This window comes from Melopsittacus undulatus, chromosome 2 (assembly GCF_012275295.1).
Source record: "Melopsittacus undulatus isolate bMelUnd1 chromosome 2, bMelUnd1.mat.Z, whole genome shotgun sequence".
Classification (NCBI taxonomy): Eukaryota; Metazoa; Chordata; class Aves; order Psittaciformes; family Psittaculidae; genus Melopsittacus; species Melopsittacus undulatus.
Window position 1 is genome coordinate 64,808,917 of NC_047528.1, and position 22,842 is coordinate 64,831,758.

The 22,842-nt window shown below is 42.0% G+C and overlaps 1 protein-coding gene across 2 annotated transcripts; it reads left to right on the plus strand.

The window, feature by feature from the left end:
* Positions 1-1,661: 1,661 nt before the first annotated feature.
* On the plus strand, positions 1,662-20,745 carry CHST10 (carbohydrate sulfotransferase 10). 2 transcript variants are annotated; one of them, XM_034060124.1, is made up of 6 exons: positions 1,662-1,771; positions 7,789-7,920; positions 10,709-10,806; positions 13,446-13,680; positions 16,331-16,436; positions 18,151-20,745. In XM_034060124.1, the coding sequence occupies exons 2-6, from the start codon at positions 7,809-7,811 to the stop codon at positions 18,686-18,688; spliced, it is 1,089 nt and encodes a 362-aa protein (XP_033916015.1). In that variant the 5' UTR covers positions 1,662-1,771; positions 7,789-7,808; the 3' UTR covers positions 18,689-20,745. The 2 variants fall into 2 exon arrangements, with proteins under 2 accessions (XP_033916015.1, XP_005151428.1); XM_005151371.3 differs by lacking the exon at positions 1,662-1,771 and adding an exon at positions 5,609-5,631.
* Positions 20,746-22,842: the final 2,097 nt, after the last annotated feature.

Below are 22,842 nucleotides of genomic sequence, written 5' to 3' on the forward strand. Positions count from 1 at the left end.
AGAGATTAGGAAACACCGCCTCAGCACTGTAACACACCCCTAGAGCCAATCAGCTGTTTAAATAGCCATTAAAAATAGACCCATCACCAGCACTAATTTTGATGGGATTTGTGAGTACTGGAGTCCTGCAGGTGTACAGAAGTCCCATTTTCAGCTGTTTGTTGTTTGGTTTTTTTTTTTAAACACCAGCATTAGGGACCCATTAAAGATATTTTTAACAGTAAAAAAGCCCCAAACACACATCTATGTGCATAAGTCCAGTGGGAATGCTGGCTGTGGGCCCCGCTGAGAATCATAGGCTGGAAAAGACCTTTCAGAACATCAAGTCCAATCTTTAACCCAGGACTGCCATGTCTAAACCATGTCACTAAGGGCCTCATCTACATGTTTTATTAACTTCCAGGGACACTCTTTTCAACACTTCCCTGGGCAGCCTGTTCTAACACCTGATCACCCTTTCCCTGAAGAATTGTTTCCTAATATCCAGTCTAAGCCTCCTCTGGCACATCCTGAGACTGTTACCTCTTGTCCTATTGCTTGTTAACTGGGAGACTGACCCCTACCTCACTACAACCTTCTTTCAGGTAGTTGTAGAGCAATAAGGTCCTCCCTGAGCCTTCTCTTCCCCAGATCAGATACCTCAGCCATTCCTCATAGGACTTTTGCTCCAGACCCTTCGCCAGCTTCTTTGTTTTCTCTGGATCCGCTCCAGCAGCTCAATGTCTCTCTTGTAGTGAGGGGCCCAGAACTGAACACAGGATTCAAGACGTGGCCTCACCAGTGCCCAGTACAGAGGGATGATCACTGCCCTGGCCCTGCTGGCCACACTATTGCTGATATATGCCAGGATGCTGTTGGTCTTCTTGGCTGTCTCGCACACACTGCCTCACGTTCAGTGGTGTCAATCAGCATTCCCAGGACCTTTTCCACTGAGCAGTTTTCCAGCTACTCTTCCTCAAGCCTGTAGCGTTGCATGGGGCTGTTGTGACCCAAGTGCAGGACCTGGTACCTTGCCTTGCTGTTTACTATTGGCCACAGCCCATCGACCCTGTCCAGATCCCTCTGCAGAGCTTTCCTATCCTCCAACAGATCAACACTCCCAGCAAACTTCGTATCACCAGCAGATTTACTGAAGGTGCACTCATTCCTCTCATCCAGATCATCAATGTAAATATTAAACAACACGGGCCCTAATACCAAGAAACACTAGCCACCCTGTGGAACCTGGGAGCCACCGCGGCGGGGCGGCCGGGGCCTGGGTCTGCGGCGGGGGCTGAGGCCGAGCAGAGCCAGCGCCGCCCTCCTCGGCAGGGGTCCCGGCGGCTGAGACACCCCGCTCCGACCGGGACGAGCAGCCAGCTCTTCATCCATCCATCCATCCATCCCTCCCTCCTGCCAGCCTCCGGGCTGCCGGCTGCGGTGCTGCGCCTCCTCTGTGCCGAGCGGAGCCGTCCCGGCTGCGGCCTCCACCTTTCTCGCTTTCCCTGCGGCGGGGCTGGGGGCGCGACCGAGGCCGAAGCCAGTCTGCACCGGGAGGAAGTGGAGGCGGCAGCGGCGGCCGGGCCGGGCAGCGGCAGCCGCGGTTGAGCGGGGTTGGGGAGGAGCTGCCGCTGCCACCGCCCGCACGCAGGCGGGGATGCAGCAGCGGCGGCAGCGGCAGCGGGGGCCGCTTGAGCGGGCCGGCCGTGCCGCCGAGTGAGGCGGGCCCCCAGCGGGAGCGGCTCCGCGCCGCTGGGGGCCGAGGCTGCGAGGGGCGGCACTGGAGGGACCGGTAAGCCGGGGAGAGGGCCCTGTGAGGGAGGCTCGCTAATGCGGGGCGGGGCCGGGCCGAGCCGAGCCGGGCCGCGCCGCAGGGACAGGCCTGGTGCCCGGTGGCCCTGGGGAGAGGCTCGTCGGCGGGTCGGGCAAGGAAACCGGTGGGCGCCTGTCTGTACCTGCCGGTGTGGGTGAGGGGGAGCCCACCCTTCCTCCTCCGGAACGGGAAAAGTTTACGCCTGTTCAGCCGAGGTACGCGCCAGAGCCCGGCTTGTGGGCTAGGGGTTGCGCTGTGCTTCGGCTCATCGCCTGCCGGTCAGACCACAGCCTTGTCCAGTCCTCTTGGCAGGGACCCCTCTGTTTTTACTCCCTCCTTTGGGCAGCCCCGATGCTGCGGAAGGAGGAGCCGCTGCCTTTGCCACCTGCGAAAAGCATGGGGTGCCCTGTGGAGCTGGACCTGGTGTCTGTCGAACAGGACACGGGAGGCAGGGTCCCCTTCCCAGCCTGGGAGCCGTGGGGCTGGCACGTACTGGGGTGGGGGGTCTCGCGGCTGTGACAGACTCTGCTGCTCCCGTAGCTGGTTTTCTGCCCGGTGACAGGTGAATGGTGCGTGTTCGGGGAGGACTCCGCGCCCCAGCAGTAGCTGCTAGAGCAGAGGCTAGGCCTGTTCATGCCTGCGGGGTAGTGGGGAGCCTTAGGAAAGAGCTAGCTTTCTGAAGTGTGTGTTATGATGTACGTTACAACATTCAGTAGCTCCACACAGCTTGCCTAAGGAGTGTGTGATAGATTTTAGTACAATTTTCTTCTTTTTTTTTTTTGTTATAAGTGTAATAAATCGTGCAGATCTGTTAACCTTAAGGTGACACAAAGGAGGTCTTGATGAAAATGGATGAGGTAGCCCAGATAGCTGTTGTTTGGCCTTTGGTACCAGTTCCATTTCGAATTACATCATTAGTCATGTGCTGATGGGCAAGCAGTTGGTAGTTTGAGACTACCAGCGTGCTGCTGTCATTCATGATGTGTGCAGGGACTGTCCTGCCTAGGAGCCTCTATCCAAGCAGCTTGAGCTGCAGAGCAGAAGGCTCTGTACTGAGTTTTAATGGTTTAATCTTATGCACATCATTCACATGAAGACAACAGCCTTCTGTGAAGTACAGGTGTTTTTTCCAGATAACAGGGTACTTGCAGGCCATGAGTTAAGCCTGCCATGCTTTGTGTCCTGATCTTTGGTTTGTGTTTGTGTATGTGTTTGCAATCCCGTTTTTCTTCTCATGCAAAAATGGCATCTGGCAGATCTAGAAGTTATGTGACTGTTTCTGGGGTAAGTAGCCCGGGAGGGAAGGAAAGAGGAATGGATGGAGAAAGAGGTTTGGAGGATCTTGTGCTCCTAAAAAACTGTAGGATTGCAATCAGAGGGAGAAGGAGTAACCTGAAAAATCCCTGCATAACATTTCATTGTGAGAAAACAGACTAAACCATCAACAGCTTTCTTTTTTTTCTACTTGTAAAGAAAAAATGTTTTAGGCAAGAAGAAGTAAAAGTCACATTTGGAAACTGAAGGAAATAAATGGGAAAAAAAACCCCAAACCCAAAACAAACCAGAAGCTAGTACATGTATTCATTAGAAAATGAGTAACAGGAGAGACAACAGAAATGCAGTAAGATTGGAGATGTAACAGAAAGTGCAATTACCCTATGTAAAAACCTATGTGAAAACAAAAGTATTAAAGAAGAAGCTAGAGAAAGGGAAGCAACATAGAACCATAGAATCATAGAATAGTTAGGGTTGGAAAGGACCTTAAGATCATCTAGTTCCCACCCCCCTGCCATGGGCGGGGACACCTCACAATAAACATGTTATTTTAAAAATGTTGCTGCATTTAAATAAACATAATGGTTAAGTTATTCCTGTATATAATTTAGACTGGTCCTGCTTCTTGAGATAGGATATGAGCTGCTGATACAAGTGTAGTTTTGTTTAGGATGCTAGACGTAACAGTGCCAGCTGATGTAATTAGGTTATGACAAATCCTCTAACAAGACTCTCACATTGATGAGTATGGTTGAAGATTTACTGTGTGCATAAGAAATGGTAGACAAAACTGCTTAATATTTTCCTCTCAGCTTCAGCGTATTGAAGGTTAATAGTGATGGTTGTTATGGGTGGGACGGCAATTCTCTTCCCTTCCTGGTCTCAGAGTCCAAGTCGTTAAGGTGAGTAAATGTACTGCTTGTAGGTGTCTTTGAAATATTGTTCTACCCCTGGAGCACAGGATCTGACAGCAGAGTCCTATATGTACTAATTGTAATTCCCGTGTCATTTAACACAACTTCTTAGAAAACCAATACGTAAATTACATAAGGGAATATAGATCAATAATCCTTTCTGAAAGGTGTGCATCCATTACCATTATAAAAGTGGGGAGACTAGCAGGGATGCTCCCACAAATGTTTGAGGCCATTTCTACCATTCTTTATATAGAATAAATAGGTTAGTGAGAAGGGTCTGGCCCAGACCATTGGATGTATCTCTGAAAAGCCTGCAGCTAACAGTTAGAAAGAGGTTTTCCTCCTGCAGAATCTTCTCTGCAAGTTTTTGTCAGTCTACTGCATTGAAGACAGATTCGATTGTATTCTGAATGTTGAACAGTTCTTATGGTTTTAGCAGAGCTACCTATAAAGTAAAATGTCATTGCGTTTTGTGTCCTGTGGACTACTTAACTGGAAAGAGGTCAGTGTTCAGGAATTCACACTGTATTACTTGCCCTTCCTGGATGACAGTTTTTTGATGTTGAAGAATAACATGTCTTGGACATTGCGTGCTCAGAGGGTAAGGAATTGCAGCAGAAAATGGGAAATGACAAACATCATTTTCATGGAGGTCACACCACCTGTAATTGTCCAAAACACAATCCATGTGTCTTTTTACCTAAATGCAGTGTTTTTAGAAGTACTTAGAAATGAAACCATAAAAGAAGGGGAAAAAAGGACCTCTCAGAAGTCAAACTGAGAAATACTGCACTGAGAAAATAAAAATAACCTGAAGACTGCCATCCTAGCTACAAATTATGAATCTTTTTTTTTTTTTTTCAGTTGGAGATATTCTGTTCTTTTCCTTCTCTCACCCATTTCACATATATCCTTAGGGTCCCAAATCAGTTTTGAGTTCTCTGCCTGCTTTCACAGGCTTTCAGCATACCCTGAAGAAGTTTCGCTTCTGCCAGCTACAGTGAAAACCCTTCCTGGAAACATTTGCATTGCTAGAAGGCAAAAGCTAGTTGGAAAATTGATCACCACCTGTAGCAGTAGTATTGACGTTGCTGGTGTACATGCTGAAATAATGTCAAAACCAGGCTCAGTTCTGTTACTGAAGCTTTGTGGGAATGAAAAAGGTGGAATACTGGTATATGACTGAGAAACTTACTGCAAATTTTGCTTAGAAGTATTAACTAGTATGTTTTTAGCATCTTAGCTGGAAATGAGGGCATCTGCTATTCCCTGGCAATTCACTCAAGTAGCTGTATGAAAAATGCTATCACAAACCATGCGGATGTGACTCCCATTGAAGTTGCATGTGGCTACTTTAGAACTGAGTTTGATCCTATTGCTAGTTATATGGGTGGTTTTGGTTTTTTGTTCTTCCCAGAGGCTACAAGCACAAACCTCACAGGACTGTTGAGAGGATGTAATCATATTAAATTTTTGTATTAGATCCTCTTCTGTTAAGCTTTCTGGAATTGTTTTGTATGTATCCTCAAAAGGAAGCATTCACTTACGTCTGCCCTCAGGTGTCTTATCTCCAGCAGCAACTGAGACAATGAGGCTTTATTTTTGCAAGATAAATATTCAAGCCTGAGGAGTGTCAGGCTTTGGTAGGTAGGTAGTGATGTTTGCTCTTAGTTTTTATATGGGTTTTTGTTTTGTTTTGTTTTTTAAGTTATGAAAACTTCAGTTTTGCAGTGGAGCTTTCACAGATACTTGATGTCTGGGTGCAGGCTTCCCTGGGTGCATTGCCCATCAGAAATTGAAAATTCAGCAAAAGATGTAACTTAAAACTTTGCCACAGCCTCTCATTATGATACACACACTTGCTGCATTTGGTGCAGAGACCATGATTTGACACGCGTGATTGACATGTTTGTGAGGTGGGCTAATACCAACCTCATGAAGTTTAACCATGACAAGTGCAAGGTCCTACACCTGGGTCAGGGCAATCCCAGGCACAGCTACAGGTTGGGCAGAGAAGAGATTCAGAGCAGCCCTGCAGAGAAGGACTTGGGGGTGTTGGTCGATGAGAAAATGAACATGAGCCAGCTTCAGTGTGCGCTTGCAGACCAGAAAACCAACCGTATCCTGGGCTGCATCAAAAGGAACATGACCAGCAGGTCAAAGGAGGTGATCCTGCCCCTCTACTCTCTTGAGACCTCACTTGGAGTATTGTGTACAGTTCTGTACAATACTCACTTGGAGTATTGTGTACAGAGTGTTGTGTACAGTTCAACAAAAGAAGGACATGGAGCTGTTGGAACAAGTCCAGAGGAGGGCCACGAGGATGATCGGGGGACTGGAGCACCTCCCATATGAAGACAGGCTGAGAAAGTTGGGTCTGTTCAGCCTGGAGAAGAGAAGACTGAGTGGAGACCTCACAGCAGCCTTCCAGTATCTGAAGGGGGCCTATAGGGATGCTGGGGAGGGACTCTTTGTTGGGGACTGTAGTGATAGGACAAGGCATAACAGGATAAAACTTAAATTGGGGAAGTTCAAGTAGGATATAAAGAAGTTCTTTACTGTTAGGGTGGTGAGGTACTGGAATGCGTTGCCCAAGGAAATTGTGAATGCTCCATCCCTGCTGGTGTTCAAGGCCAGGCTGGACAGAGCCTTGGGTGATATGGTTTAGTGTGAGGTGTCCCTGCCCATGTCAGGGGGGTTGGAACTAGATGATCTTAAGGTCCTTTCCAACCCTAACTATTCTATGATTCTATGATTTCTCTTAATAGCTGGATACTTAAATCTTTTTTATAGTTGGTTTTCTTGTATTGCATCACAACTTTTAACCATAAAAAATAGTTTGTTAGGATTGCAGTTTCTAAAATCAAGCTAAGAAGTGGTTAGAGCACTCCAGCAAACTTACAAACCTTGAACTAGGGCAGACACCATGTGTTTGTAATACTGTGCAGTATCCTTATCCTCACTCTGCTTGCATTCAGTCAGTACCTGTGGTTTCTTTGCACATTATATCCGAGGTCTCAGTCATTTGGTTAACCCTTCCTGCACTCTTGGTGAAGTCCTGTCTTTAAGACTTATCTGCAGGGGTACAGCTACAGGTAGTAGCTGTTGCAAAGAGCCCCCTTTTTACTATCTGGACAGTGCTTAGCAAGATAGCCATAAAAGGATCTTTCAGAACCTGTGGTTGATACTTTGCTGGCAATAAAAGTGACAAGATAAAAAGAGGCATTAATGTATTTAAATATTTTGTCAGGTTAAGCTTAGCTTTCTGGCTCAGTAGCTTCCAGCCTTTAATTCATGTGGGCAGTGCAGGGCAGGACTCTGCTACATGTCATGAGCGGACTTGAGATAACCAAAGATACTGTTAATGTTACAGCTTGTCATTACGGGTTAATCTACTGACTAGCTACCCAAGAGAGGGGAGCATTTTTCATTCTCCTTTCCTTTTATGGAATAAACCATCACAAAGTAAACTACACTTTAAAAAAATTGGGGGGCTTCTGGTATGTCTTCCCAAGGCAGTCAGAGAGTCAGTGAGTGCTATTGCCAGCACAAGGAGGGGGACTGGGAATGTGGACATAGGGGTGAAGGAGAAGTGAAGCCTCCCTTTAATAGCAGCTGGCATTTACACTGCCTCAACCTTAACATGGGTTAAAAACCCAGTCGAAGGAACAAAAAGTATGAAGTGAAATCTACTGCTGTATTTTGTGACACTCATGTATATTAGAGTTTTGTCATTTTGGTTATGGAAAGTATTTTTCTCAACTGGAACAAATATAATGTGTCAATCTTTCCTCTTTCAAACAGGAAACAACTTTATATGGCTCATGTTTGACAACATGCACCACCAGTGGCTGCTGCTAGCTGCATGCTTTTGGGTGATATTTATGTTCATGGTTGCTAGCAAGTTTATCACATTGACTTTTAAAGACCCAGAGGGTAAGTTCAACTTTAATGTTTGATATGAAATGGAAAATTTAATAGTGCTTCTCACAAATACTCCTTCTGTGCAAAGTAGTTCTGCTGTAGTACTGCTGTTTTGGTAGGATTGAGAACAGAACAACTAAATTTCTAGAAGTGACAGTGCTGATAGTTTCCGCTTTTCTTTGTAGAAGTCTGCAAAACTAACATCATGTCCTTTTTTTCGTGGTTAAGAACGTTTGTCAGTACTGTTTTGTGAGGTCTGCTCTTTCAAGACATTTGGTTTCAGTATCTTGATCTACTAGGAGCAGAAGTCACATGCAGTACAACAGAGCACAATTACCCATTTAAAGACAAAGGAGATTCAGAAAGAATTCAAGAGTTCATTTCACATGTTAACTAGTTTCTGTCCTCTTATGGCTGCTTGTCCTGTGGCTGCAGTATTATGTAAAATTTGTGGAAAATTCTGTTTCATTTGCAGTGCACTTAGCCTGGCAACCTCTGCCCTGCTTCTTGCATTCAGTTTTATCCTCTGCTGTTTGACTGACAAACAGCTTATAGGCTTTTGCTTAGCTTAAGTAGCCCAGATGGTATTAAGCTGATGAGGAATTTAAGCCATTTGATGACACTACACAGCATGTTACAGTTTTCTGTCTGCTGGGAGCTACTGTTACAAAGCCATCCTGCAGAGAGTTTAGGGTGAAGGTGATGATATCACTTCTGTTTGTAAGAGATCTATATTTCTGCATCTTTCTAAGATGTGCAAAAATGTGTAACTTCTGAAACACTGACAGCACTAGGGACATTTGTTTCAGTAACTTGATAGTGGATAGATATATTAGGTGTATCTTTTTAAATAGCATACCTCTGTGTGAAGATCTATTCAGCAAGTCTTACAGACGAGAACTGTAGGGTAGCTTAGCTTTCCTTGGTCCCAGCTGGTTTCGAGTCCTAGGACATCTGCAAATAAGCTGGTCTTACGCTAGGTAGTTAAATCTTCGGTGTTTCATGTGATGCCAATTCTTGTTTCCCAGCTCAAGTATCCTTTGAGTGGGTTTTTTTTTTTTACATCAGGATTTGTCAGGAGGATTAAAAAGTAGTTTTAAAAAAAAATAAAAATTACTAGAGTAAACCTTTGCATTTACTGGCTTTTTATTACCTTAGCTTGCCAGCTTTTCTCTTTTGTCTATGCTGAAGCTTCCTTCCCCTTTGAATAGTTGTCTGAGCAGAAAATTGTGTAATTTCTTAAGCTTCAGTCTTGCAAAGACATGACTGTGGTTAAGTGTATGCATGTGTTGGAGATACCAGTATTTGTACTGGGAGTCATGAAGGGAAGTAATTTGAATATACCAGCACAAGCTTGGAGAAAGTCCAAATAGGATGGCCAATCCTGGAGGAACAATTCTAGACTTTATAAAATATGGCTTGTCAGAAATTGTCCTTACTTGGCTGTGTCTACTTAGCAGATAAAACAAAAACAGCAGATGCTCAATGAATCAATGTTCTTTTGTTTAAGCCTTTTACTGATGTCTTGGGTGCATAAGCAATAGGAACTCCTTAATGAGAAGGAGCAAATTTCTGTTCATCATCTCTAGCAGCATCTGCAGGCATGCTTTTACATGGTGATAATGGTGGATACTTTTAACTGGTCTTTTATTGAAGCAGGTTACTTTGATTTTACAAAAGGATACTGTGAAGTAAGTCTGTGCACAACAATATTTACTGTATCTGATTGCTTAGTTGCTTACGTGGTTTTCAGCTTTAACTTGCTTTCCATGCATGCCCGTTATTAAAATCCAGTGGAGGCAGAGTAGAGTACTCCCTTAAGAAAAGGACATAGGCAGTTTCCAGGTTTCTCGACTATAAAATGCTAAGCCACTATGGATGCAGACGAAGACAAATTATTAATTGATGAAACTGCGTGAAATGAAAAGTAGTCCAATGTGGATGGAGATAAGTTTTCAGGGAGAAGTCATGCTATTTCTGCTGTGTGGTTAGGGAAGGCTGCTTCAAATTATTTTTGATCTTTCTGTACCATGTAAAGCTACAGCTTTGTGGACTTTTCAGTATTCCTATAGCATGCCAGTTGCAAAAGGTGCAAAGGATACTGCAAGGATACACACTTTAACTTGGTCTTGAGCTATTAGCTGTCATAAAAATAATTTTAAAAGATCAAGAGTATCAGCTGAGTTTTTTCTTTTGTTGTGGGAGTCTCTAAGGAAGGCAGTCAGTCCAATAATAAAGTATCTTGTATTTATAGCTGGTTAGAGGTGTTTACTTGGAGCACCAAATAAACAAAAGATGGTCCTTAATGACCCTTTTCTTCTGGTAATGTCTAAGAGTTTACAACAGAAGAAACCTATCTGCCAATATGAGGGGAGGCAGAAACCTGATAGATTTTTTTTTTTTTAATTCGCCTATAGTTTGGTAATTCTACTGGAAAATAAAAATGTCTTACTGTCAAACCCATATAGCTGTACTCAATTGTCTACTAATCGTGATATTTAGATCTATGATTTCTATGTCTCTTTGCAGAGTCTGTTTAAAAAAGAGCAGAATAAAAGATAATGGACATGTTTCCTTGCTAAAACTCAACTGAAGTTCCATCCAAAATTCACACAGAGTACATCCTTTAAAATATTTATAGGCTGTCTCATGTCTTGTCTAGTACCTTCCAATTTGGAAACAAGTACGATGTTTTATACACTTAATACAGAAAGTGATGTTCAATTGTGTTAGCTGTAAAGCAGAAATAGTTGTCTTTTCCCCACCTTCTGTAATGCTCTTGCCTCTCTCCCTACTTTAGGCTACAGTGCCAAGCAAGAGCCATTGATACTGACAGCTGTAACAAAAGTGGAGGAGGTACATGTGCCAGAAGAAAAACGTTGGCCTGAAGTATTCCAGGTGCTTACAGTTGAGATAAGGGTTACATGTATTAAAGAGTGGGAGAAAATAAGAGATTAAGTTCCTTTCTGTTGTTAAAGGGAATTTATAGACAGAAATTATTTATTCAGATTGTTCTATTTAGACAGAGCCAGACAAATTCATTTTAGCTTCACAAAGATACTTTGTTATGGTAACCTGCTGTCTTGTTTCATCTGAACGTTTTAACTTAATGTGTTTCCATTTTTAGGAAAAAATCATTACAGTACTCCTTTATCAAGTCAGAACAGTCATTTTTGTTATCCTTTTTAATATAATGTCTGAGTTTTTGATTACTTGTACTCTGTATTGCCATAGCCATCAGGTTTGTGATTTCTGAGGGCAAACCTGTTCCTTGTCTATTATCTGAGTTCTCTGCCCAATCCCTCTGATTCTTTTTATCAGTCTCCATTTCTTTTTCATGTTTTCCACTCTATGTGCTTCACATCTCTGCATTTTTCCAAAGTAGAGCATGAATACAATAGTATTCAATACCAGTTAATCCTTTAGATGCATAGTGCTTTCAGCAGTAAAGCAGAACAAATGTGGTACTTGCTAAACTGCAAAGAAACTCTGAAATTCCCTAGTGCAAATCTTAATTTGAGACTAGTTGCATAGTAGGCTAAGGCCAGTTTTTTTCCATTGGTTACATAAGTCATCTTAAGTTTAAAATATTTTTGTGATGCAGCATGGAAAGTAGGTTTCTGTATAAACACAACACTTTTTTGGTTTTGCATGTAAATAACCTGAACTATAAATTATACCCAAAAGACTTGTGAGAGGCACTTTTTTAGAGGAAGGCTAGCAGATCTGTGTAATGAGTATTAATATCTTCCTTTACTTGTATGAAAGAGGATAATAAGGTTTCTGGATCTGTATCTGTTCCTTCTTGACTTCCTGATAGCATGAAGCACTAATATTAATCCTGGTTTCATGCAAAAGAAATTGTTTTGACAGATAAACAATCTGTAAGGCTGTTCAGATTTCATTCTGACCAGGGGGATATTGGAGAAGAGTAACAGAAAAAGCAGAATGAGATTTTTATTTTTTTTTTCCGTATGGAGGACTGGGACAAAACATAAAATCATTCCTTTTTCATGTTTAGCTTGGACACTGTACCTAAAATCATAGAACCATATAATGGGTTGAGTTGGAAAGGGCCTTAAATATCATCGAGTTGCAACCCCCTGCCATGGGCAGCTACACCTTCCACTATACCAGGTTGCTCAAAGCCCCATCCAGCCTGGCCTTGAACACTGCCAGGCACGGGGCAGCCACAGCTTCTCTGGGCACCCTGTGCAGCACCTCACCACCCTCAGAGTGAAGGCCTTCTTCCTAATGTCTAATCTAAACCTACCCTTTTTTGGTTAAAAACTGCTACCACTTGTCCTTGTAAAATGTCCCTCTCCAGATTTCTTGTAAGCCCTCTTTAGGTACTGCAAGGCTGCTAGAATGTCTCCCTGGAGCCTTCTCCAGGCTGAATAAGCCCAACTCTCTCAGCCTTTCCTCATAGCAGAGGTGCTCCAGCTTTCTGACCATTTTCATGGCCCTCATCTGGACTCACTTTAACAAGTCCATGCCTTCTTGTACTGAGAACCAAAAAGCTGAACACAGTACTCCAGCTGGGCGTCGCACAAAAGCAGATTAGTTGGGCAGAATCATCTCCCTTGACCTGCTGGCCAGACTTCTTTTTTTATGCAGCCCTGGATACAATTGCCTTTCTGGGCTGCAAGGACATGTGGGCAGCACATACCCAATTTTTCATTTCTCAGTATCCCCAAGTCCCCGTCTGCAGGGCTGCTCTCAATCAGTACTTCCTCTAGTCAGTATTGATACTGCCAACCATGTAAATCAATCAGTAGAAGGGGGAAGATTTGTCAGTAGAAATGTAACATTTTCCATTACCTGTTAATCAGACAAGCTCCTTTTTCCTCTCTCCTCACTAATTGTGAGGCAGAGGTGGTTGTTGTTCCTGTCAGTCTCAAAAGAATGAGACATATCAAACACTTCAGCCATTTCTGGAGAGAGGAATCCTGCCTGCTTCTCTTATTTGCCATACTAACCACTGATGCTTCTTGTGTGAATTTTTGTCCACTTGCTTTTATTTCAGCTTGAATAAATGCAAACACTGAATGCCTGTAGGTGCTAGAAAACAACACAGAACTTTTACACCAAATTCTTCTTTCCCAGCCAGATAGGTCAGCATCCCTAAGCCCCATCTCAGAGATTAAAGCTTAGTTCCTGTTGAAATCCCAACCCCTTGGAAACTTTCTTACTGGCTGTTGAAGCTTTGTGGGAATTCCAGTATTTGGTCAAGGCGTATTTTATCCACACAGATAAGACCCTGCTGCTCTGCAGCAGACTTAAATTATATGGAAAAGCTCCTACTACTGTCTACTACTCCATAGTGACTTAGTTGAACCAACATTCACGGCAGCAGCACAGGAAGGAGGAAACAGCATGCTACCCCTTAGTTAATATATAGCAATGTTTTAATTGTGAATCTGGGAGTCATTAAGATACACAGCTTGGGGATTTTCATACTTTAGAATTTGATCTGAAAACTAAATTCTTACACTTTTTTCTCTCTTTTTTTTCTTTCCCCTCTGTGTTTCCTAAAGCCAACTGGAAAAGCTTTTTCTGGAAATCTGATCCGCCAGCCCCTGGTTCATATGGAAAGACTTGAGCTTCTCAGGAATGTCTGCAGAGACACTGCATTGAGAGATCTCTCTCACACTGAAGTTTCCAAATTCGTTTTGGACCGAATATTTGTGTGTGACAAGCACAAGATCCTGTTTTGTCAGACGCCAAAAGTGGGCAACACTCAGTGGAAAAAAGTCTTGATCGTTTTAAATGGTACCTACTCTGCTGTGGGTGTGTGGGTCGCTTTGAGGAGGAGGAGGAGGAAAAAGCAGAATTAGTCCAAGCGGGACAACGCAAATGGATTCTTTCCACTTTTCTGTACACTGATACTTAATTTCAGCCTTTCATTCTTCACTGTTGCTTCTAGTCCTTTCAAAACACCTCTTTTATAGCAAATACACCTGTTCTTTCTGTGAAAGTAAATATTGTTATTGCTTGGCTCAAAAGTGATTTGAGTCATGAAAGTCACTACCCATAGTGGTGGGAGGTAGATTTGTTATCCTTGAAGGGGTGGCAGTATTTTGTAGTATTTGAAACAAGTAAACTACAAAGTATCACAATTGCATAAATAGAAATAATACAAAAATTCCAACTTGAGGCCACTGACTTTTAACTAGGGGTGTTTGGCCACGAAGAAGGCCAATTAGAATTTGGCAGCTGCTGTTGGTCTGTACTACTGAAATCTTGTGTATGTGCTATCAGTGAGCTATCATAGGAGCTATAAAGATTCTGAGGTACTTAAGGCAATAGTTTGTTCAACAAAGGTATGTTATAAAAGACTGTGAAAGAAGGAGTAAAGGGACTAGTGTGTTTGGAAAACAATCTACAAGGTGAACACTGCCTACCATCTTCTTCTAATAACCAATAAGAATAACTCATTTTCTGAAGATTTTCCACTGTACCCTTACCTGCACACATAAACTTAACGTGATTGTATTTAACATCACACACCCTTGTCTGACATTAAACCATTGTGCCTGTCTGTCCGCCAAGGCTGTGAATTTGCTACATATGTCAGGTCAGTTGAGGTCCTGCTGTGGTTTTGCAGGGGCATAGCCCACCAAGATACAGGCGAAACCTGAACACTGTGGAGCCAGCTTGCTTGTTAGAAGCACCTTGTGAACAACCAGCTGCACTTGTGTTCATGTGTTTTCTTTACCCTGTGTGAGCTAGTTTGCACACCCTGAAAGAAACAGTGACAAATTGGCAAAACAGTGTCTCTCAGCAAAACCTTTGTAGCAACAAGTATGTCTTTAAAAACCTTAATGCTGGTTTCAATTTTGATGTATGGATGGGAGCTAAAAATCAAGCAAATATATGCATGCACATAGGCACACATAGGACACATATGGGCATGTGTTTTAAATACCCATGAAAACTACACACCAAGAAAGTACTAAATATGAGACTATACAAGTGCATTAGAAATACTCATTCCTATCAGAATTTAACAGAGATAACATGCAAAAAATAGCTGAGGACAGGCAGGGATGTATTGGCTGCACTGAGTGAGGATAACTTACGTCTTACCAGCAGCAAATCTTTCACCTTGAGCTTCCTAGGTTGGTATGTTGGATAATGATAGAAAATCGTTTTTACATAAATACTGGTCTCTTCTGCCTTGAGCTGCCAGTGTACTAGTATCTACTGGTGAAGACTACCACTGCATTTGATCTTTCTCTTCTTTGAATAGTTTCAGCAGGCAGGACAGATATGTGAGGGAGAATATTTTATGGTCAAATACCTAATTGGTATTTAGAGGTTCAGGGTGGAAAAACATAGCTGTAGCACCATGGAGGCACTGTGGAGGAGCTAACTCTGCTATTGCTTATACTGAATTTGTGCTCCAGGTGATTCCAAGGATTCAGTTTCTGAGGCTGTGTAATCTGCCATCTGTTGTCTACATGTAATTTATGAAGAATACAAAAAAATATAAACCCCTGAAATTAATAAAATGCAACCATCTTCTCCCCCTGCCCCGAAAGAAAAAATAGTTAGAAAATTGAGAAGCTGAGTGGTATGGATTATTCACTGCAGTTCTGGAAAAGAGAAAGCCTTAAAGGCTTTCACCCAAAGAGTCTGTTTTGAAGCATCCTGTTCTTTTTGCAGGTTGGTACTCTGGAATGATGCTGTTGTGTGAAGGCTTATGCCTAAAGCCCAAGAGGTACACATGAGATATTTCTCAAGGTCATAAAATCTTTCAGGATCCTAAAATAAGCACATCAGAATTTAGTGACATTATTTTTCTTGTCAGTTCATGTGCTTGCAGAAATAAACATCTGGAGACTTTCTATTGCTAATTTTAGTGCTTTTTAGTCTGTGTCATATTGTATGGTTGGAATTTTTGTTTCAGCAGAGCATAGTTGTTAAATGAACTTTATGGATCCTGACAGTGAAGTGCTTCTGTGTTGAAGCAGTTCCAAAAGCAACCCACAGCATTTACTTTTTGTTGGTGGTAGAAACTCAGCCAGAAAGCTGGTTCCTTCACTGGAGTTAATACTCAAAGTCTTCCTCCATTTGTATGTGTGGGCAGAGGGAAAGAGAATGAATGGGGACACTGAGGAGGGGAGTTAAAGGCTTAGACATAGTTGCTAATGAAATCTGCGTAATGTGCCTTTCTGAGAGTTTTGAGGCCATTTGGTTTTGGACCTTGATGTCACCCTAAAGAATTTTAACAGTTTTCAGCTTTGCAGTCAGAACCTCTCATCATGTAACAGTTTTAAACATAGTAACCGTAAATGCTAAAAATACAGAAAAGAGAAAGATAAAACAAAAAGGTGTCAGCCAAAGGCACACATGCTTGCTTGTACTCCTTTTTTTTCCCCTGAAGTATTCACTTGCTCATTTTCTCTGATTTGTCTAGGAGCATTTTCTTCAATAGAAGAGATCCCAGAAAATATTGTACATGATCATGAGAAGAATGGCCTTCCACGCTTGTCCTCCTTCAGTGACTCTGAAATTAAAAAACGGTAAGAGGTAGCTTCCCAGGGGTGTGAGGGGAGTTAGGAATCAGTGTATAATAAGGAATTGAGTACAGCTGAAGACTGCATCTGGAATTCTCAGTCTCAGTGTTTCTGCTCCACCATTTCTGTAATGGCCTCACAGATTTTGCTGTGACAGCCTTCCTACTGCTTTTGAAGTAGAATGCCAGCATAATTGATGATACAGTTAAGTGAGCCAACCAGCTGCTTCTGGATATAGGGTTTATGCAGTTCAGTGAATACCTAGATTTTGCATAGCTGACCTTCAGAAAGGAAGGTTTATTTGGAAGGTCCAAATGCGCTGTGTAGTAAATCTTGTGTGCCTACATGTAAGATTGTCATTGCAGGCAGATTTACTTATTGAGATGGAACCAGATAGGTTTAAAATGTTAGTGCTTCTTAGGCTGAGAGTATTGTCCATTTAGCTGAATCACTTTATCTCTCTTTTTGGGTCCTTCTGGTTCTTCTCAAAGCAGAAAAAGTACTCTGCAGTAAAACCTTCTAAATTACTTCGGATAGATTTTTGACTGTATCTTCTCTCTCTACTAGACCCTATGCTGTATATAATCCCTGTAAAGGGTGGCAGCATGGAGAGAACTGACATAAGATGACAGTGGGCACTTGTAGACTTGCACTTGCACAGTTATGGTGTGTACTGAGCCATTCTGAAGAGTCAGCCCCTTATACACGTGTCAGCTGTCAGTAGAGCCTGGTCCAAGGTTTGTGAACAGCCCTGCATAGAGAGTAGCTATTCACCTGAGAGAAGAGCCATAGCTCAGGAGTTTGAAGTTGAATGCCATTTTGGTTTGAGTTGTTGCAGTCAGCTCACCACAGTGTGCTGGAGATGCATGGGTTTGGCTGGGAATTCTGACATTATCAGGGAATTTAGGTTTAGAGAGAGGGATCATGGGGATCTGCTGATCTAGTTTGCTGACCTGTAGCCCTGCCTGGTGAGGAGTAATTCAGGAGAACCTGAAGACTGATCCAAGTTCCTGTTGAGGCTGAAAAGAGTCACGCTGCTTACATCAGTGAGGATTGGGCTCTAAATCTCCTTTCTCAGCTATTTACTGAAATAAACCTTGTTTTCACTTTAGTCCTCCTGCAGATAATCTCTGATTACAGAATATCATATATTTCAGTATTAGAATAAAATGTGAAATTCTGTTAAAAACTGTGGTCTCATGAAAATGGTGTTCTCAGCCATTACTGAAAGCACACCAAAACGTCAAATAAAATGACAGATTTTTATTTTTATTTACTTCAGCAATGATTTGTCTAACTACCTGCCAGTGGAAAATGCAGCCCTCTGTGCATTTAGCTGCACCAAGCCACTTCTTCCATGTCTTTATGTATTTTGCTTCTTGAGTTTAATCACATGGAATTACAAATATCTTTGACTTGGAGCTTTCAGTATCTTTCGTCTCCTGTTTATATGGACTGAGAGAAACTAAGCTTCTCCAGTTTGAATAAAGTGTGAAAACCAGAATGATCTATTTCCACTTTGTACTGTATACAAAAACTATTAGTATGAAGACAGAGATTGTATTTCTAGTCCTATTGATTCTAATACTGATAGACTGCAAGTGGTGTAAGATTCACATTGCTGTGTCTGTGGTCAGAGTTTATGTGCATTTTGTAAGTCTTTGTTAAACACACTTTAAACACTTTGTTAATTTCTTATATTTTTCTTTCCTCTATTTAGACTGAATTTATACTTCAAGTTTTTTATTGTTAGAGATCCATTTGAAAGACTTATTTCTGCATTCAAAGACAAGTTTGTGCACAATCCTCGGTTTGAACCTTGGTACCGGCATGAAATTGCTCCTGGCATCATTCGTAAATATAGAAAGAATCGCACAGAGACCAAAGGGCTGCAGTTTGAGGACTTCGTGCGCTACCTGGGAGATCCTAATCACCGGTGGCTGGATGTTCAGTTTGGTGACCACATCATTCATTGGGTAACGTATGTGGAACTTTGTGCTCCCTGTGAAATTACATATAGCGTGATTGGACACCATGAAACCCTGGAGGACGATGCTCCATATATCTTGAAAGCAGCTGGCATAGACCATTTGGTATCATACCCCACAATTCCACCAGGCATAACAGTGTACAACAAAACTAAAGTACAACGGTATTTTTCGGGAATTAGCAAGAGAGACATAAGACGCCTCTATGCACGGTTTGAAGGTGATTTTAAACTCTTTGGTTATCAGGAGCCAGATTTCTTGCTTAACTGACACCTGGGATAAGCTCTGAAGAAGTATCTCATGGATTAATCTAAACCTGCGTGAATACCAGCTGCAGCACTGACAGAGCTGAGAATCACCATTTGTTTTGTAGCTTTTTGGTGTTGCTCCATTTTTCATATGAAAATGCTTTCATTTGTCATATGAACAAGTAGGGGCTTACAGTTGTTTACTGACCATGTTCTCAATACATGACATTGCAATGTTTTAAGAATTAAGTCTCTGTTATCTGAAATACAGAATTCTGTTTCTCCCCTCTTTCCTTCAGGAGGAAAGAGGGAGGACAAGTGGGCTATGATCTTCCCCTCCTTTTCCCAGACAGAGTGCCTGTTTTAAAATGTTGTGAAGTATTTATAAGAAGATGGCAATTTCACTGTAGGTTAACCCTGACATGTGGGTGAACTTGATGATTCATGCTCATGAGAAAGGCATGTTGTCTCCCATGAGTTTTGAAAATGAGAGGCCAGTACAGGACAAAAAAAAATGATTAAATGCTTGTCAAATAAATCATCTAGGTTCTGTCATGTGGCTGCTATAACAACAGTAATGCTGATCTGATCCCATTGTTGTTTGTCACAAAATGAGCCTAATTAGACAGAAGCTTTAGATGTGTTTAAAAAGGGATTGGTTCCAGACCCCTTTGTATTTTGTCAGGTGTTTACTGTACTTACTACTGATCTATTGAGCTTCATAATTTTACTCTAGATTTTATTTAAGATATTATTTAACTCCTGGCTGTGTAAGTTATCTGAGAACACAGATGCAAATGGAGCATAGAAAAATATGAAACAGCTAGGGAAACCTTAAAATTAATTTCAAATGAAGTATTAATTGCATTTGTGGAAGCACATACAGAAATCGTGAGATGCTCACACACAATATAACTTGTTTTGTCTTCTAACAGTAAAGATTACTAAAGAAGCCACAAAATCTGGATATCATGTAAAAGATCTGCTAGATTTACTTGGACTACTTTTTTCTTATATCCAACCTTGCCATATGTTCAGTACCTCAGAGAACAGAAAATGTACTCCCCTTTGAAAATTCATCTCCCTGCTGGAAGGAGACAGGATCAATCCCTGATTTTTCCAGTGTTTCACTGCCATGGTGTCCCAACTCAAAAATGCTCAACATTTATGTTACCAATGGGATGAGTTGGCTACTTGCCAGGAGTTTGAATGTGGCTTAAATCTGTGTACTCATTTTATGCATTAAAAGAAAAAGGAAAACCAGAGCTGAATGGATGCAGCCATCATATTGCCTGTGCTTGCATTGTGTCTCATAAAGAGCAGTCTCTTGTTTGAGTTCACCAGCAATAAAGATCAGTACGCTGCCACCTCATCCTGCAGGCTGTGGGAGAGGGCGACCATGTACCTGAAATACAGGAGTTGCTCTGTCACGGTGAGCATGTGAAGTGTGTTTTTTAAATCTTAGTCCCAAAAGATGAATTTTCAGGTCAGCATAATGTTGCTGGCTAGAAATTCTAATGATGGCCAGTGCTATGGTATCTACCCTCAGATCCAGCCACACTATGGTTTTGACAGTTTCCTGTATCGACTCAAGGAAGCATCTTGCATTTGTGAAAAAGGACATGTGTGCCAAGCTGACATGTGCTGCTATCCACAAAAAGGAAGTCCTGTTGCAGGTGGAAATGGTTTCAGAAAGACCTCAACAGACTAATTTAAATAAGGGAGAATCATTGACTGGACATGGTTAAAAAGAGAGTAATCCAGGGGGGCAAAGCTGGAAGGTGGATTTTGTTTTCCTTTTTTTAAAGAACAACAATTGCAGTGCCCTAAATTGTTAGTTCTTAACCAATGATAAAAAGATGTTAACTGCTTCAGGTTTTCCTGTGGTTTTCTTAATATGAGAGCTTAGCAAAATGTACTGTTAAATGCATTTTGGAGCTAATGACTTGATTGATTACCTCTCTGCCAATTTAAAATGTAACAGTCAATAATGTATAGTAAATTCAGGCCTTAAAGTTTAATTCTAATAAAGATAAAGCAAAACTGTTTTCCTCTGAAAACATAAGCTACTGATCACACAGAATGCCAATGGATGTTTTTATTTTTCTTGGTAAATTACTTCATGTATCGATTGCTTAAAAAATGCCTGTGGAAAGTGCTACATAAATATTAAGTAACAATATTTTATTTTCTAATAGCTTTCTCTGCATTGAGTTCTCTCAGGCATCTGACAGCAAATGTGAACAATGCGATAGACTGGCATAGTCAGAGGCGTGTACTGCTCTTGCAGCTCCATGTTCCCACGCTTTTCAGGCTGGGACTGGAACTGGAACACTCATTCTAATTTCCTTAGCTCGAATGCAAAATTGGTCCTTCCAGTGATACCCTCCTGAGCTATATTTTCCTTCTAGAAGTGGGCTTCTTCCTCACGTGGCTCAAGTAATGATGGTGCAACTTCGTATGACTCTTGCAGAAACTTGTATACCATGAGAGGCCTTGGCAAGGTATGGTAGGGTTCTTCTTAGGTTGTTCCAGTGCAGGTAGGGTGGCCAGAGCATACTGTGTGGGGAAGGAGGCTCTTGCCCTGGTAGTTATGATCAATTAAATGCTTGTGGCTTGTTTTAGTTTAATTGTACTATACAAGGCTTTTACAAATTTAATCCCAGTGGCATGCAGGAGCATCATTTGGCTGTTTGGATGTCATTTGCATACTGCTTTCAAATTGCAGGTGATATTTGTCATATTTTGGAAACTGCTGGCCCAGATTGTTATTTCTCTTTTCTTACTACTGTTACAGCTTCAGAAAACAAAGTCACACCCTTACTTGGTGCATCTGTCTCTTTATTGTCTCTTCTCAGCAGCTTTTGAATCCTTTGGCCTATTTCAAAAACATTTTACAGAGGAAAGTTTGATGCACAGATAGACTCCACAACTAGTTAAAGTTGTAAAGTATGTATGCTTTTATTCAGCGCTGAGGTGCATGGGGATCGCTCCTCCAAAGCATGCACACCTCAGGGTTGTTCTCCCTTTACATTTATTCTCTTAAAGTATACATAGACATGAGGTTGCTCAATCTGCCTATACATATTTATTATCTATCCCTGCTTCATATTATAATGAGCCAGAAGGACCTTTGCACCTGCGCAGTGCCCCTTCTGGTCATGGGCAGGGGTCTCAGGATGAAGTAAATGAGTCTTCCTCTTGTGGGTAGGGTCTTCAAGATGAAGTAAATGAGTCTTCCTCTTCTTAAGCTTTACACCTTTTAACCTTCCGACATGGCCTTAGGGTCTGGTCGGTGCCCAGTCTGCCTCTCCCGGGCTTATCAGCAGGACCAATCATCTGCTTTTGTCAGTAGAACTAGCATCTGTTTCTTCCCCTCCAGCAGTAATAAATGCCTTGGCAAGATGGCAATGGCAGGTACTTAGGACAGACAATACTTTTGTTTAAGCAAAGAAATTCCTTTAACCCCCTTGTACAATTTCTCTGTATTACCCCCCCCCCCCCCCCCCCCCCCCGTACATTGGTTAACCCCTGTATCAAGTTGAGCTCTTAGGGGTGGTGAGTTGCTGTAATCTTCTTGAAAATAGGAGAAAATATATTCTTTGTATATCAGAGTCCATGCTGTAAGTTAGCTTTAGGGAAAGTGCAGACAGGAAACTGAGGTTTACTATTACTGCTTGTCTTGGGGCTCCTTGTTTCTCATAGACCCCCTTCACTAGTGCTCCAAGTCTGGCCCCTGATCTTGGCAAGAAAGACAAAAATAATGAATTAAAATGTGTTCCATGGGGCTGTTCATGTTCCTTAGAAAATGAACATTTTAGACATCAGCTTGCAGGGTTTGGGGTTTTTTTTTTGAGGTATTGGGAGGATTTTTTTGTGTTTCATCAGGTGAAAATGGATCCAGAACTCACTTGCTTATGAACCAACTTTAAGGGCAATGCCTGTCCCCTTTTAACTTCAGCACACAGTGCGTTATCACTGGCTTTCTGATCACATGCTATGAAGATGTTTTCCTGTAGTTAAAAATATATCCGTGGGTTTTTATTTTGGGAGCTGTTCCTTCAAAGAAGTAGCAATTCAGAATGTCCTGAAAATACTATTTTTAACAGGTAAGTATGTTGAGTTCCTATTCATGCTCAGACTGCCCTGTTTGTACAGAGGATAACAGCCTCCTGC

What these genes read in the sequence shown, in the direction of transcription:
- CHST10 (XM_034060124.1), top strand. Translation starts at nt 7,809, where the DNA reads ATGTTTGACAACATGCACCACCAGTGGCTGCTGCTAGCTGCATGCTTT. An exon ending in AGTCTTGATCGTTTTAAATG is followed by an intron (nt 13,681 to 16,330) that starts GTACCTACTCTG and finishes TGATTTGTCTAG; the next exon opens with GAGCATTTTCTTCAATAGAA. An exon ending in GACTCTGAAATTAAAAAACG is followed by an intron (nt 16,437 to 18,150) that starts GTAAGAGGTAGC and finishes TCCTCTATTTAG; the next exon opens with ACTGAATTTATACTTCAAGT.